General features: G+C 39.0%; 1 protein-coding gene across 1 annotated transcript in view; it reads right to left on the minus strand.

Annotated features, from left to right (window-relative positions):
• The window catches only part of adcyap1r1b (adenylate cyclase activating polypeptide 1b (pituitary) receptor type I), a 30,723-nt gene that overhangs the window by 329 nt on the left and 15,853 nt on the right, over window positions 1-14,541 (minus strand). Inside the window, exons 3-13 of the mRNA XM_042484013.1 lie at window positions 8,381-8,483; window positions 6,705-6,818; window positions 5,618-5,721; window positions 5,403-5,500; window positions 4,010-4,142; window positions 3,698-3,851; window positions 2,956-3,016; window positions 2,799-2,868; window positions 2,625-2,716; window positions 984-1,113; window positions 723-764 (exon numbers count right to left, since the gene is read on the minus strand). Of these exons, the coding sequence (XP_042339947.1) occupies window positions 723-764; window positions 984-1,113; window positions 2,625-2,716; window positions 2,799-2,868; window positions 2,956-3,016; window positions 3,698-3,851; window positions 4,010-4,142; window positions 5,403-5,500; window positions 5,618-5,721; window positions 6,705-6,818; window positions 8,381-8,483 (1,101 nt within the window). The remainder of the gene's footprint in view (window positions 1-722; window positions 765-983; window positions 1,114-2,624; window positions 2,717-2,798; window positions 2,869-2,955; window positions 3,017-3,697; window positions 3,852-4,009; window positions 4,143-5,402; window positions 5,501-5,617; window positions 5,722-6,704; window positions 6,819-8,380; window positions 8,484-14,541) is intronic.

Raw genomic sequence — 14,541 nt, forward strand, 5'->3', positions numbered from 1 at the left:
ACTGTCCTACAGTCTAACTCTAACTCTGTGTTGTATTTAAGGCTGATTTGCTGATTTTCACTGAAAAGCACTATTTACTTTACTACTTTACTATTTACTTAACGTAAAGCTTTGTACTGAACGTGAACTTACATAGGTTTGGTTTTGGACAGTTAAGATACATAGCTTGGGGTTCAGGAAAAGAAACACGGTGACAACGTCCCTTAAAATAACTCAGTTTACTTTACACAGGTGACAAACACTGAACTTCTGAAGGAAACTCCTGTGTTTGTTTGACCAATCCACCAACACAACATTTGTCCTTATATGGACTTCAGCTCTTTGTACTTCTTCATTCTTTACTCCTGTCAGTGTAATGGCCATTTGATTGCAGCCTTTCCCATTATGTGCGATATAGACAAATTAATGGCTCATGATTACTTGGGGTATATACAAATTATTTTCAAATACTTTTCACAGGTATATGTTCGAACATCGCATTAGAATAGTGTTTTTATTTTTATTGATTAAAAAGTATTCCACTAATCACATAAAAATATGATCTTTTATTTAAAACTAAATAAATAAATAAAATGATGAACCTCATCCATGCTCAGATTATTCACAATTCAAACCTTATCTTTTCATTATGGATATGCTGTTGATCAGTAATATTGTTATGTATGTTTAATTAAATTGTGCACTGTGTCATTGTGCCGGTAATTGTTCTGAAGGATGTTTACCTCTCCATTTAGGAAGCAGTAGAGGACGGCCACCACAAAGCCCTGAAGAGACACAAAAGATCAAAAATGACACAAAACCACTGACATATCCACTGTAAAAACTGCAGTGTGTGAAATTAAACACTACTATGAATTAAAACGGCAGTCTAATTTCAGTCAGGTGTAAAGCATTTGTTATAATGATGCAGGTTTAAGTTGACTTTTTTCCACAACTTGGACGTAGACAGTTCCAAATCCAGGCCATGATGGAGAAACAGTCACCTGGAAGGATCCGAGGCCGAGCTCAAACACCAGACGCTCTTTCTTGCTGACATTCTCAGGGGAGAAGGCAAACACAGTGTAGTGGATCCCAAACAGAGGAATCAGTAGCAGAGTAGAGCGGGCCAACCTCCTGCACAATAACACACACACACACACACAAATTATAATAGAGGACTGGACTACAGTATGTGCGTCCTCATTATAATCAGCACAAACAGGTGTGTGAATAATGTCTCTTCAGCTACACGTTTTTGCCAGCTCATTCTTATTTCCAAAGCATCAAATATGGCAGCTTGATCAGTGACCATCTGTATCTGATTCTGATGCAAAAGGCACTCTTCAGCGTTTGTATGACATGCTCCAAGCTTACAGCTTACTCCATTGTAAACCCATCTGTGTCAGTGACATAATATCAATACTTTTAAAGAGACAATGCTTGTAAGAAGGGCATCGGTTTTGTATCAACATTGGAGGGGACACACAAGAGATAGGGGTAGTTGGGGGGAGGCGAATTTTGAGCATCGAACACTTAATTGCCTTCGTTCTGGTGAATTATTATGCACCAATGTTTGCCTTTTCCACACCAATTCATGGTGTAAATGAAATCAGTTTTGTCGAGGCCTCTACTACTTTCTGTCTCAGCCTGTGCCCCGATTTCTTCAGGCTTTTGGGAAGACTGGTCCACTGTATAAGACTCATGTAAGTTGTCTTTATTAGTAGTCTTTATTTGTTTTCACTTGGTCAGATTAGTATTGAGAAGATTTGGGGTTTTTTTTGGTTTTTGTGTTTCAGTTTAGTGTGTTTGTCCCTCCTGTGCTCCTGTGCTGCCCTGCCCTCTTAAAACACCCTCACAGCTGTCCTGCATCAGCCTCGTTATTCCATCACCTTATTCTCCTCACCAGAGCCTTTTTCTCCCCCTGCACTTCATCCCCTCGTAAGTCTACTTTGTATTTAAGACCTGCTTTTCAATTAAATATGCCCCTCTTTAACCTCAGTAGTTGTGTTTATTTTATTGTTAAGTACTAAAACTGAGCAGCTTCTAAACATCATAGTGACAAATGATGTTTACAAAAGATAAAGGAAAGAAATGTTACAAGGACTAAAGTTTTAATCCGATTCATGTATTATTAACTTATTTATTTAATTAATTACTTGTTTATTAATTAATTCATTTATTTACATTAATTGCAAAGGCTTAATATTTACTACCCAAATTATTAAGAAACTGTGTTTGTATTTCTTTGCAAAGTTAACATCATGTGAAATATGCATCACATCACTTACATCACAAAACAAGACAGTTTTAACCTACTTACTCAGTAAAGTTCCATAATAAACAGATTTCAACCCAAATCATAATCTTTTGCCTTAGACCTAAAGTAATGAAGTCTGTTTCCTGTGGACATGGATGTTTATTTTTAAAGATATAATGCTTTTAAGATGGACGTCTGTTTTGTTTCAACATTGTAGGGGACACATTTGAAACTGGGGGAGTTTTGACCTGACAAAAGAAATAATGAGTCTAACCTCTCCCTCCTTTTTTGGTCATTTTTGTCCTTGAATCCAAAGATCACCCATTTTTTAAATATACACATGTGACTCAGCAGCCAACCTTTTTTTCATTAATGTAAAATGACTTACAAATAAATACTGGACTCATTTCCACCAATATCTGGGGACTGTAACTTCTGCACCAGGATGATGATGATGCCAATGAAGAGCACAAAGTTGATCTGCAGAGAAAAAAAATAGTGTTAAAAAAATAATTCTTTGGTAATGGAAGGATTGTCTGACTGTACTGGAGTGATAGCGCACCATAATAGAGGCCAGCACAGGTCCTTTGATCACCCACCAGATGGCAGCGTTGTCATTCATATCCCAACACCTATGAAAGCAGGGGGATACAACGTCTCATCCAGTGCATGATCACATGAGCTTCACCATGAGACAACTAATATTGTTCATGACCTACCCTAAATCATCAAAATGTAGCTTCAGCACCGCCCAGATGGTCACACACACTGTGGGGGTTCCTATAATAATATGAAAACAACATTATACAAACCTTAATATTCATTATTTACACGCCTTAGCAAATCATCATTGGCTTCAACTAGTGCAGAATGCTGCCGCTCGAATTTTAACTGGAGCTAATCATAGGTCACACGTCACTTCAATTCTTGCCGCCCTCCAATGGCTGCCTGTTACTTTTAGAATGGATTTTAAAAGATTCTTCTAATAACTGTTAAGGCCCAACATGGTTTAGCCCAAAGCTATATATCTGAACCTGAGGTCGAGGCTAGCAACTAAAGGTGATTGGACTTTTGCCATCAGGACCCCTATTTTCTGGAACTCTCTGCCTGAGGAGGTTAGGCACACCAACACACCTCCTGCTTTTAAATCATTGCTTCAAACACATTTTTAAAGGAAAGCTTTTCATTTTAATGACTGATTTGTACACTTGTAATATGGAGATTTTATGTTTTATGTCCTTTTGCTTTGAGTACACTTTAATCTCAGCTCTTAACTTTGTTTTATTTATTGTAACTGTATATTTCTTTGTATATTCTTTATGCAATTTGTAAAGCACATTTTAACTTTGTTTAGATAAGTGCTATACAAGTTAAGATTTTATTATCATTAATATTATTAATAAAGACTCAACCACTGATCAGATAAGAGCTCAAGTGTGCATCTTGTGGCTCATGTCTCACCCCATCCAATGATGATGTACCAGTAGAAGTATCTCTTTTCAGGAAAGAAGGTCTCCACCAGTAAAGTAAAGAGGTACAGACCCTCAATGAAGAGCCAGAAGTAATTAGAAAGGACGCAGTAATGGAAAAATATCATCACTGCTCGACACGCCACCTTTAAGGAGAGAAAACAAAACAAGAGAAAATGGGAGAGGAAATTAAAATTAAAAGAAAAATAAATCCTTGTTATGTTTGAACAAATCCTCTGCTGCCTGTTAACATGAGAACAGAGAGGATTGTGGGCATGTGCGCAGGCGTGCTTGTGTTACTCACAGTGTGTATGAAGCAGTGCTCGCTGTCCTCTTTGGCATACAGCACGCCGTCTTTGATGAAGACTGAAATAGCTCTCAAGATGAACGACACAAATAGGTTCATGTGGATGAAGTTCCTGGTACAGTGCAGCTTCCTGTGTAGAAAAACAGTCATGGACAGAGTGAATATCATGAAATCTTTTGTTAAAGGGGAACTATTATGCTTTTTATTTATTTTCTTTCATACATATAATATTACAGTGTTGGATGTTCATATAAAATGTGGCCAACATTTCAAATTCATGCTTCGGACTATTTTAAATCCTCTTTTGCCTTTTTTAAAAAAAACATTTTAAGAAATTTCTCATAGATTTTGGATCATATTCTTACTGAAAAAAATCTGGTTCAGGAGATTTGGTTTAGATGCTTTTATTGTTATTTTTTCATGGTAGAAATTACCACAGTTCCCTATTACAGTCAGTTCCCTTGCTGCAATAATGGTACAGGGATGCGACTCACTCAAAAAATGTGTTGTTTTTTTTAACATAAAACCACATGAATATGATATAAAAAAAAAAACCCAAAGTATGAACCTAAAAACAAGAAAATAGGTGACTGCATGCAGAGGAACAATAAGCTGTTTGTGCTCTTATTACTGAGAAACACTTCTTCACTTCTGCTGTGTTTTAGTACTGTAGTAGTAGTGGTAGCAGCAACAGCAATTGCAGCAGTGGTCTGAACTGAATTGAACTGAAATGTATTCGAACGTGTAAAAAAAAGGAAAGGAAAGAATGAACATGTAAGCATATACAAACATACAGACATATCTGAAAAGTAGCAGTACTTGTGCTAAGTCTTGTAGTTGCAATGCCATCAGTAATAACAGCAATAATAGTGGTTGTACTGTATCAATAGTAGTAACATTAACAGCGGTGGTAGTGGAGCAGCAGAATTACAGTAGCCTAGTATTAAGTAGTAGCATTAACAGTAATAATAGTGGGGGTAACAGTAGTTCTGGTACTGCCAATAGTAGTATTACTATCTGTATGATATCAAATTACAGGCATCCCAGTGTACTGATATACATTTGAGAAGACCAATTTTATACAAAATTATATGTAAATAAAATAATATGACATGTAATATCATTCATCTTTGAAATATGAAACCTAAAACATGTAAAATACTTTAATACAATTTCATTTTCTGAAAATCTCATAAACAATTTATCTTCAAACTGATAATAAAAGTCTTGTGATGCTTTATAAGGAACACCTAAATGAAGAAACTTAGTTATTAACTAAAAAATATCCACCATTTCTCCTGTGCATTTTAATATCTGTCTGATAAACCTCATATTTCCCAACACTAGCCTATCCAACTGCAGTACCATCCACAACCACCAAACGTCTCACCTGAACCTGCAGAGGATGACCATGGCCGTGGTGAGGGAGACCAAAGAAGTGCTGTAGCCCACCGTGTACAGAGCCTTTACCGCTACGTAGTACAGCTCCTGAGGTGGAGGCACAAGCACAATAAAAACTAAAACAGCTGAGTAGTTATCATATACTTGTAAAATTTCTCATGAAACCTTAATTCTGAACAGCTGCAGACACAGTGAGATACTAACCGGATGGCTACCGTTTCCTTCCTCAGACAGGCAAGCATCGACATAATGAGGGAAGTTCTCTGACCAGCCAAATTCAGTGCAGTTACGACTCACTTTCCCCAGCTCTGTGCAGACAGGACAATGTATTTGGTTACAGCAAACACAAAGTGAAGTGAAAGCAAAGTGAGAAAGAGAAGCAGACCCTTACATCAATTATTTCAGCCAGAGCTAGAGTAAACAGGTTAACCACCTCCTGCAATCATGTATATTCTTACATTCTTTTGCATATTTACTCAAAAGTCAACCAATAATATTGCCAACAGTCAAGAGCAAGAAGCCTCTCATTTGAAATGTGTACATTTATATTGCAATACAGTTTAGTTTAGTGTACTGGCACAAAGGAAGTGATAAAAACACAAATATATAACAACAAACAAGGGAAATTGTGCAGGAGAGGTGATAAACCCTAAAAGGGTCATTGTAAAACCTTTTCTGTAGAATTTACAATTTACCCCAATACTTTGGATACTTGTTACCTTAACATAATGATATTTTCTTTGAAAGGCAAAAAAAACGAATGTTCTCATTCACACACTAACACACACCATACTTCTAAGGACACTTCTAAGTTCCTAATCACAACCTTTGCCAAAACCTTCTTCCTATATTTAGACAAAGTGGGGACCAAAGAAATGTCCACTTTCCAGACATGCCTTCATTTAACACACAATGAACATACTGTATGCGAGGACACCCAGTGATTTACAGTAATACATCTCCTCGACCCTAATCACAAACTTAGCTAAAGCCTTTTTTCTTACATTGACACAAAGTGGGGACCAAAGAACAGTTCACAGTTCACATGCAGGCACGCCCGCACACACGCACGCACGCACGCACGCACACACGCACACACGCACGCACATGCATCTATTAAGAAATTGGAATGTATGATTCTTTCACTTCAGCACATTGCATCACAATTTTATTTTTGTGCACTTGAATATTTGAATTTATATGGTGATATCCTTAAACTGCAACTATGTCAACAGGGAGCCTGAAAAAGAATTAGTTGCTGGTGGTAACTGAGAAGTCCTTAGTGACTGACCGTAGTCTTCTTCACTCATGAACTGAGAGAAGAGTTCGGGACAGTTGACTTCGACCACCTCACCGATCCTGGCAGGCTGCCAACACGTCAGGTTGTCCCACATCCATGGACAGCCTGAGGACACAACAGGTGGACAAACACAGCACACCACAGTGAGTGTTTCATTCAAGAGCCATATGTTCATTTTGTAGGAAAAACAAAGGGCCACTTGCAGAGCATTTATCAGTACTTCAAAATCCCAGAACCTTGAAATTTTCATATAGTGGCTGAAATGTCAGCTCTAATGCCAGGAGCAATTATAAACAATTATCTTTTCATTTTTGTTCATCTAGAGAAAACAGTGAAAATAAATTACTGGGGACCCTTTGGAACTCCCTAAAGGACCCCTGTGGGTCCCCAGACCCTTGGTTGAGAACCACTTCGCTTCCCGTGCTAACAGTTTTATTTTTAAAACATGTTCTGAGAATGCAGTGTTTTAGTAATGTTTTCAGTGGCAAGTTTTCTTTTAGTTTAGGTTTAGTTTAGAGTTAGGGTAACATTCTGTATAATCATCATAAAAATGGGTTGTATGTGTATGTGTGTGTGTGTGTGTGTGTGTGTGTGCGTGCGTGTGTGTGTTAACATATCACATTACAGGAACGTTTAAAAAATGTTCTGTAATCTCAGGCCTCAACATGTTTTCAATGTTGCTTTGAAAACATTCTACTTTTGTTCTCATGTAACATTGTGGGAACGTTTTATACAAAGAACATTCTATGATCTGTCACCTCTCAACGTAACCAAAACATCCTCAGAATATTGCATTTATAACATTACATCTTTGTCAGCATTTAATCTTATCGAGACATTATTTGAAATGATAAACATCCTTTAAAAGTTCTTTGAACATTAGATTAAAATGTTATATTGAAAACATTATTACAACTTGTTGGTAACATTAGGTAATGCTGTGGGAATTTTCTGAGCTGAGTAATCACATTTATATGACAATTATAGTTTCTGTAAAAATCAAGCTTGCCGGGGTTTTTGTTTTTTAACTGTGCTTAAAAAATCAACTGCTTTTATAGAGGGTATCGCTGCCTTCTGATGATGTGCACAACTGGCACCCCATGCACTAGTAGAGTCCCTTTAAGCCTCATAACTGTTTTTGGAGGGCTGCTTCAAACCAAAGGAGGCTTCTAAACAAAGTTAGGAGGGAGAAATTGGCACAAACCCTCTCACTCCATCTGATTTTCTCTTCGTCCATCATGTAATGAGCCAGGGAGACGCCTGTCACTCACTGTGTCCCTTATCAACTTTAATTTGCATCATGAGATGCTGCCAATGAAAACCTTGAACTCTCCCTCACTCTGCGGTGCCGAGCGAAACATGAGAATCCATTTGCTTTGCTGAATTTCTTCTTGGCCCTGCTTTCATTATTTTATGCAACAAATCAAACACAGAAACACACACGAGGAAACTGTGAAGTCTTTCAAATGATCTCAGACAAGCAGGTCAGAGTCAAGCACAATTTGTGGAATTATCTCCCGCTCATTAGTATGCCGGCCCTGAAGATATTCTTGTTATTAATCTCTGTGTTTATTTTTTTTTCTCATTTTAATTAGCCCGTGTTGAAAACTGTTACATCAACAAACTAGGCATGATTATGAGGGGAGGGAGATTTAACCAAAACCCACCATAATCTGGATCGTTCCTAGGATCGTCCGACGCCATCATTTCCAGGCATTTCTCCTGTTCCCTCTTGATCACGCAGTTAGAGGGCACCTGTTGGATGGAAATCTGGAAAAGATACAGAAATACACACACCACAGAGAGAGAAAGAGAGAGTCAAGTGGCTGATGACCACATCGGAGCAGAGAGGAAGGACCCAAAGGTAAAATGGAAGAGGCTGCGTCATTAGCTTCACTGTGCGGTTCACATCACACTGTGGGAGAGGTCTTAGCTCTGGGATCTGTTGAAACATGCGACCAATTAAACAAACCATTCCTGAGCTGTTGGCGCTCTCTCCACACAAACTGACCCACAGGAGGGGCATTATTTTAATGGAAACAAGGCAGGGAAGCCTTTCCGAAGTGCACTTTTCACACTGGACCGTGCCAGGCGTTGCTCCCATCTGTTCAGAGCCGCACACACACAGAGGTGACTGTTTCAACATGTAGCTCTCCAGTGGCTTTAACAAGTCCCTGAGCTACATCTCCAGACACAGAGGTCGTGGCCAGAGACGCCTCCTTCACAGCTCCCCTGACAGTTGCACAATATTGGGCTGAGCTGGCACTAAGAGGGTGGTGGTGGGATTGATGGAGGTTGGCATCTGGTAAAAAGATGACCCTGTGTGTCTGTGCTGGCGTCAGTCTGGGAGACGCCACGTCACAGCTTTATGAGGTGCAGCAGAGGTGCAGCAGAGCATTCATCCGCTGACGTCAGAAGCGCTCGCTTTGGGCTTCATCTGCTGAAGATTCACCACAGTAATAGAGACGCAGTTGTTTTGGGGGCATTCTGTGGAACAGGTGTCGGCGCACTCTCTGTATCTATGAATCTGCCGGCTGATTTATGTGCTGCTCTCTCTAGCAACAGCTCCGTGTCTGCAGTGGTGCAGCGGAATTGAACGCAGTAGCAGTGAAAGCACAGACGGATTGATGATATTATCTGGATCTGTTATGTGAATGTGGCTGTTATTTCATCTTAAACCATTAGTTAGACATTGCAGACACTAATGGGTCATATTATTGAGTTTGGAAGGAAAAAAATATACTGTATAAGGCTTTGGTAATCATCAACAGAAATGACAGTACCACCATATTAAAGGGGTTGCTCCAGGTCAAACCCACAGGGAGTCATCATCTAAGTGGTTCTGTGGTTCTACTAGTGCCTTTCAACACTTCTTTTTGTTTTCCAGCTCTCATTTTCACTGTTTTTGTTCATTAACCTTGTTTCCACCAGCAGCAGTCAGCTGTATGTGAAACATTTACCAGCAGAAGAGCCAGATATTTTTTCTCAGCAGATGGATGAAACAATGACGGAGCGAAAAAGAGAGTGAATAATGGACTTTTGTCAGATGGCCAGAGATATATCTCCAACTGATAATGTTGTCTTGAATTTGCTGATGGTGTAAGTAGTAGGGTTGGGTAGTGTTCACATTTGAACCAACACCAGTACTGCTACTGATACTGGTACTAGGGTGGAAACAAACGTTTAACTTCGCCCACATCAAGTGCTACTCGTTTAACTTACTCAAAGGCATCAGCTGAACTTGAACATCGATACTGCAAGAAGTACTAAATTATGAACTCTGCAACCTTGAAACATTTTCAATAAAACTTTGATTAATAGCCTGGGCAATTATTTCCTAAAATCATTGAACTCAACAGACTTATATTTGGGACGGGCGTCTATATGGGACGGGCTTTCACTTCCTTTCACACAAAACTGTTTTTCAGCAAAGATGGGAAATATAATCAAATTATTCATTCATCCCTTTGAAACCTGGGCAAATTGGCTTTTTTCTTTTCAAAAACATGCAAAGAAGGTAAGGCACAACAAAAGAAGAAAAGACCCAGAAATTGGCAAGAAATCTGTGAAAGTACAAAAAAATACCAGAAAACTAACCAACAAAAAAGAAAGAGAAGTAAAACGAAGTCAATATAAAGCAAAATATATACTGGGGGAAAGCATACTTAAAAATTATAATAATTCTGTAAGAATTATAGATAATTAATGTTAACTCCAGCAGGTAGCCAAAAACCTGGTTTTATACATCCAGGGAACTATAAAAATAAACTCCATGGGAACCAGACCAGGCCTCTAATTGAGACAGGCCTTTATTTGTCAAAATGTATCACTCGGAGCATGCAAAAGGGGCTGGGCGTTTAATTGGGACAAGGCTTTTACTTTAAGTTATATGGCACACTAGTATGTACTACTATTGTAATCATCATCTGTTATAAATCATTACATGCACATACAAAAATAATTGCTGGGAGCTGGGAAGGCATCATAGCGGGTGAGTGGAGAGCCAATCCTGCAGAGCATGTTGGAGGATTCACATTCAAAACTGTGTGGACTCCTGCTCTCCCTCTTCGTTTTCAACATGCTCTGCAGTCCCTGGCTCTCCTCTCGCCCTTAGCAAACCACTCTGACCTCGGCCCAGGGCCTCCCTGTCAGATCTCCTCCAGTGTCCACATACCCCTACCTCTTTCCATTTTAGGTGGACAGAACGTTTTGGAGATTATTTGCTCAGATTTATGACGAAAGTCTGCAGACAGGGCCGGGCAGGAATGCTTTGATGAACCTCAATAATTGAAAGGGGAGCTCCACAGTTGATCTTGCAGATGTGCTTTTATCAAATTTTGGTCCCTTCTCTCCTACACTAACACCCTGCCCTGGACACCCTATATGTATCAGTGAGAGAGGTGAAAAGTTAAGGGTCAAAAAGAGAGATCCCCACATTCCAAAACAAGTCACCGTGCTGTGAGAGGGAAAAGATAAACAATGAGGTGCACATTTAAGGGAGGTTAAGATGGTGTTGAGAAGTCCGTACTAAAATTAGCCTGCATCATAAAACAAATAAAAGACAGACAAAAAAAAATAGTGGTGCACTAAACGCCCTGTTGTGCATCTTGAGTTATGCAAGTATATTGATACAGCGAGGTTTATATACATGTGGTTGCAGGACAGGTCGACAAACACCAGTGCACTAACACAGGTACAACACATCTACTGAGAGAAGGTCTCATCAGGTGAGTGGAAACACCTGTGGAAGTGTCTTTCAGGCAAAAGAAACATTCGGATGATGATTAAACATGAAAGAAATTGCATTCATGAATCATATCAATGTAGAGGCATCCTGTTGAAAATTATCCAGTTTTTGTGTTGGAGAGTTAAAGGTCCAGTGTTTATGATTTAGAGTATCTAATCATCTGAAAATAATAATCTTTGTGTTTTCATTACCTCAGAATGAGCTGTTAATGTCTGCATAGAGAGTGTGTCCTCGTCTATGGGGATTGCCGTGTTGCAGCGCCTTGCATAGTAGCCCAGAATGGACAAACGCTGGTTCTTGTTTTTGCCTTTTCACATTTTCGCATCATCCACCGTGGTTAAAAGGATTTCCATGGCAAACCTTGTTGGTAAAACACTGATTTCTTTTTTTTTAACAAGAAATTGTTTTGTTCTGTTTTTTCCCCATTTTTAATCACCGCGTCTTTTTTTTTTTTTTTTTTTTGGAGAGGAGGAGACCTTTTCGAATGATTCAGCTCCCAGTAAAATCTACCTGAAAATCTGGATCAGAAGTTAACAAAAGTTGAGCACACATCAGATGTTGGCCTAACACTGGAGAAATACAAATAAATTTGTAATGCCACACTGCTTTATTCAGTGTTTTTTCTCTTCTCACACACTGTTCCTTTAATGAAAACTAAACAAAGCAGAGCCCAGCAATTCAATAGAATTTTGCAGCATGACGTGTGATTTACACCTGGACCACCGACGTTAAGGTGTTTCATGTTTTAAATACACATCGACCCCTCTGACCCTACATTCCATCTTTTCACTGCATTTTAATGAAATACCGATTTCATTCTTTGGCACTTAATGCTGCCTGTGAACATCAGTCATTAATGCAGATAAAGTAGACATCAACTTAATCTGTAGGGTTAAGTAAAAAAAGCAGAAAAGCCTGTGAACTATATGATTCTTGAAAAGTTCTGTGTTTATTTCTCTGCTGTTTAACCTCCTGTGACTAATTAGTTCATATCTTACTGCCCTAAATCCCTTCTCTACACCTAATTAGGTCAAACTGTACACGGCCAGCATGATCCGTTACACACGACATGAACACGACTGAGTGTGAATGTGTGTTTAATACAATATTTAAAACTGATCCATCGGAGAAACTAGGCTACATTATAGCATGCCTCGTGTTCTCTAACACTTCAACATATCACTCTGGATGCTCTGGAAGTATAAAATACACTGTTTAGTAAAATACACTGTTAAGTGCAAAAAATGTGCTACTGAAACCCATTCAAACTGCAATTTTTGATCCCACAACCACCAAAGCATAAAACATGCATTGAATTATTTCTGGGTGTCATTGCCCTGGAAATTGTAATTGTTAAAAAAGATCATCCTTTACCATATTTGGCATATGGAGAAAATACATGCTATTGCCATTAGATGCACTGTCACATTCAATGTTGCAGCAAATCATTGACATATCACATAACATGCAGGGAGCTGTGATAGTAAAAACATAATGGCATCATGACAAAAACCAATAAATTAATGAATATTTGACATTCATGATTAGGACTGATATAAAAGGAAAATAGATAATAAATTTAATGTATAATATTTTTTGTAGCTTCATTTTGAAAAGGGCATTGTGTGTACAGAGCAATATGAGTGTCGTTGAGTTTCGGTTTACTGTGTTTTTTCCTCTCCTGTGTTCCTGTGCTGCTGTACACTCATTTACTCATCTGCACAGCTGTCCTTATTAGTACTCCCTGCTCCTCAGTGTCTCTCAGCCAATCAGCTCCCTGCATAGTCTTCTGCCTCGTCACCTTGTTCCCCACCTGAGCCTCTCCACCCTTTTTCCTCCACCTGCCCTTCATAACTTTCTCAGTTTAGTTTGTATTTAAGTCCTGCTTTTTTCAGTCTTTGTTTGATCCTTGATTTGATGTGTGACCTTCAATTGCTTTTCCTTTGAAGTAAACGTTATCTTTTGAGTTAAGATAGGTACCAGCTGGGGTTTAATACCAAGGGACAAAAATGTAGGTAATGTCCAATGACTTCATGTCATGAGGACACTGTGTGCTCTAACTGAATTTGGGCTGTTTTCGGTAGTTGTGGCTATAGTAGCTTGCAGGTGTTAGGAATTTGTTGTTTTTTTTAACATCAACACACGTGAGGCTGTGATAAGCAACACAATTTGAAAGCGATTGATCAAGTTCCAAACTAAACTTTAAACATTTCTGTCCCACATTCCAGATAACAATGTGTGTGCTCAGAAAATACTCTAAATCTTGAAGTGCACTCTGGTGCAAACTGGACTCAGGGTACTCCATCTGGGGAGACGGAGCAGCAGAGCATCAAACGGAGTAAATGTGTGATACTGTTCATTAATTCATGTAGAAATAACACGTTTTTTTTTTTCCCAAATCAAACAACAGCTCTGTCATTTTAGTGTAGAGCGTCAGAGCAAATTTACGAATGCACTCAATATGTTTCCTCTGAAGAAAATTCTCAGCAGGTTTCCCAAACTGTCAGTGCATCATGACTGTGAGAAACTGGGTAAAATGAGTGGATGTAATAGGTCTGTCACAGCTTTTAATGTATCTATAATGCATTCTGTCTGATTCCAGACCATCTCCAAGTGTGCCACAGGGGCACCTGACCATGCATTTTCCAAACACAGGGAGCACCTGGCTGTGATCTGGCCCCTTAGTTCACAGTAGTATAGACCATGGTGTCTTCTTGCACACACAGAAAGTGGGGGGGACAAAAAGTCATATTGTCTGTCCCATTCCGGTGCAAGTGGTAGAAGAGTGTAATACTTTGTGGACAGAGAAAATCTTTGCCAGTTAATGTAATCCAAGTAGCAATTATGTTCCCTAGAGCCTCCTGCAGACTGTGAGATTATTTTGCAATCTTATAAGTTTAGAGCAAGCTATACTCTGCGACATGGATCTTAATACACTTTGGTATGACACCAATTTGATTTATGCAGACTGTGCTATGACATCATCTACTGAATCATAGGCCATGATGTACATCCATTCGATGTCAATACCATCCATCCATCCATTTTCTTCCGCTTATCCGGGGTCGGGTCGCGGGGGCA

Source organism: Plectropomus leopardus, chromosome 3 (assembly GCF_008729295.1).
Source record: "Plectropomus leopardus isolate mb chromosome 3, YSFRI_Pleo_2.0, whole genome shotgun sequence".
In the NCBI taxonomy this organism is placed as follows: Eukaryota; Metazoa; Chordata; class Actinopteri; order Perciformes; family Serranidae; genus Plectropomus; species Plectropomus leopardus.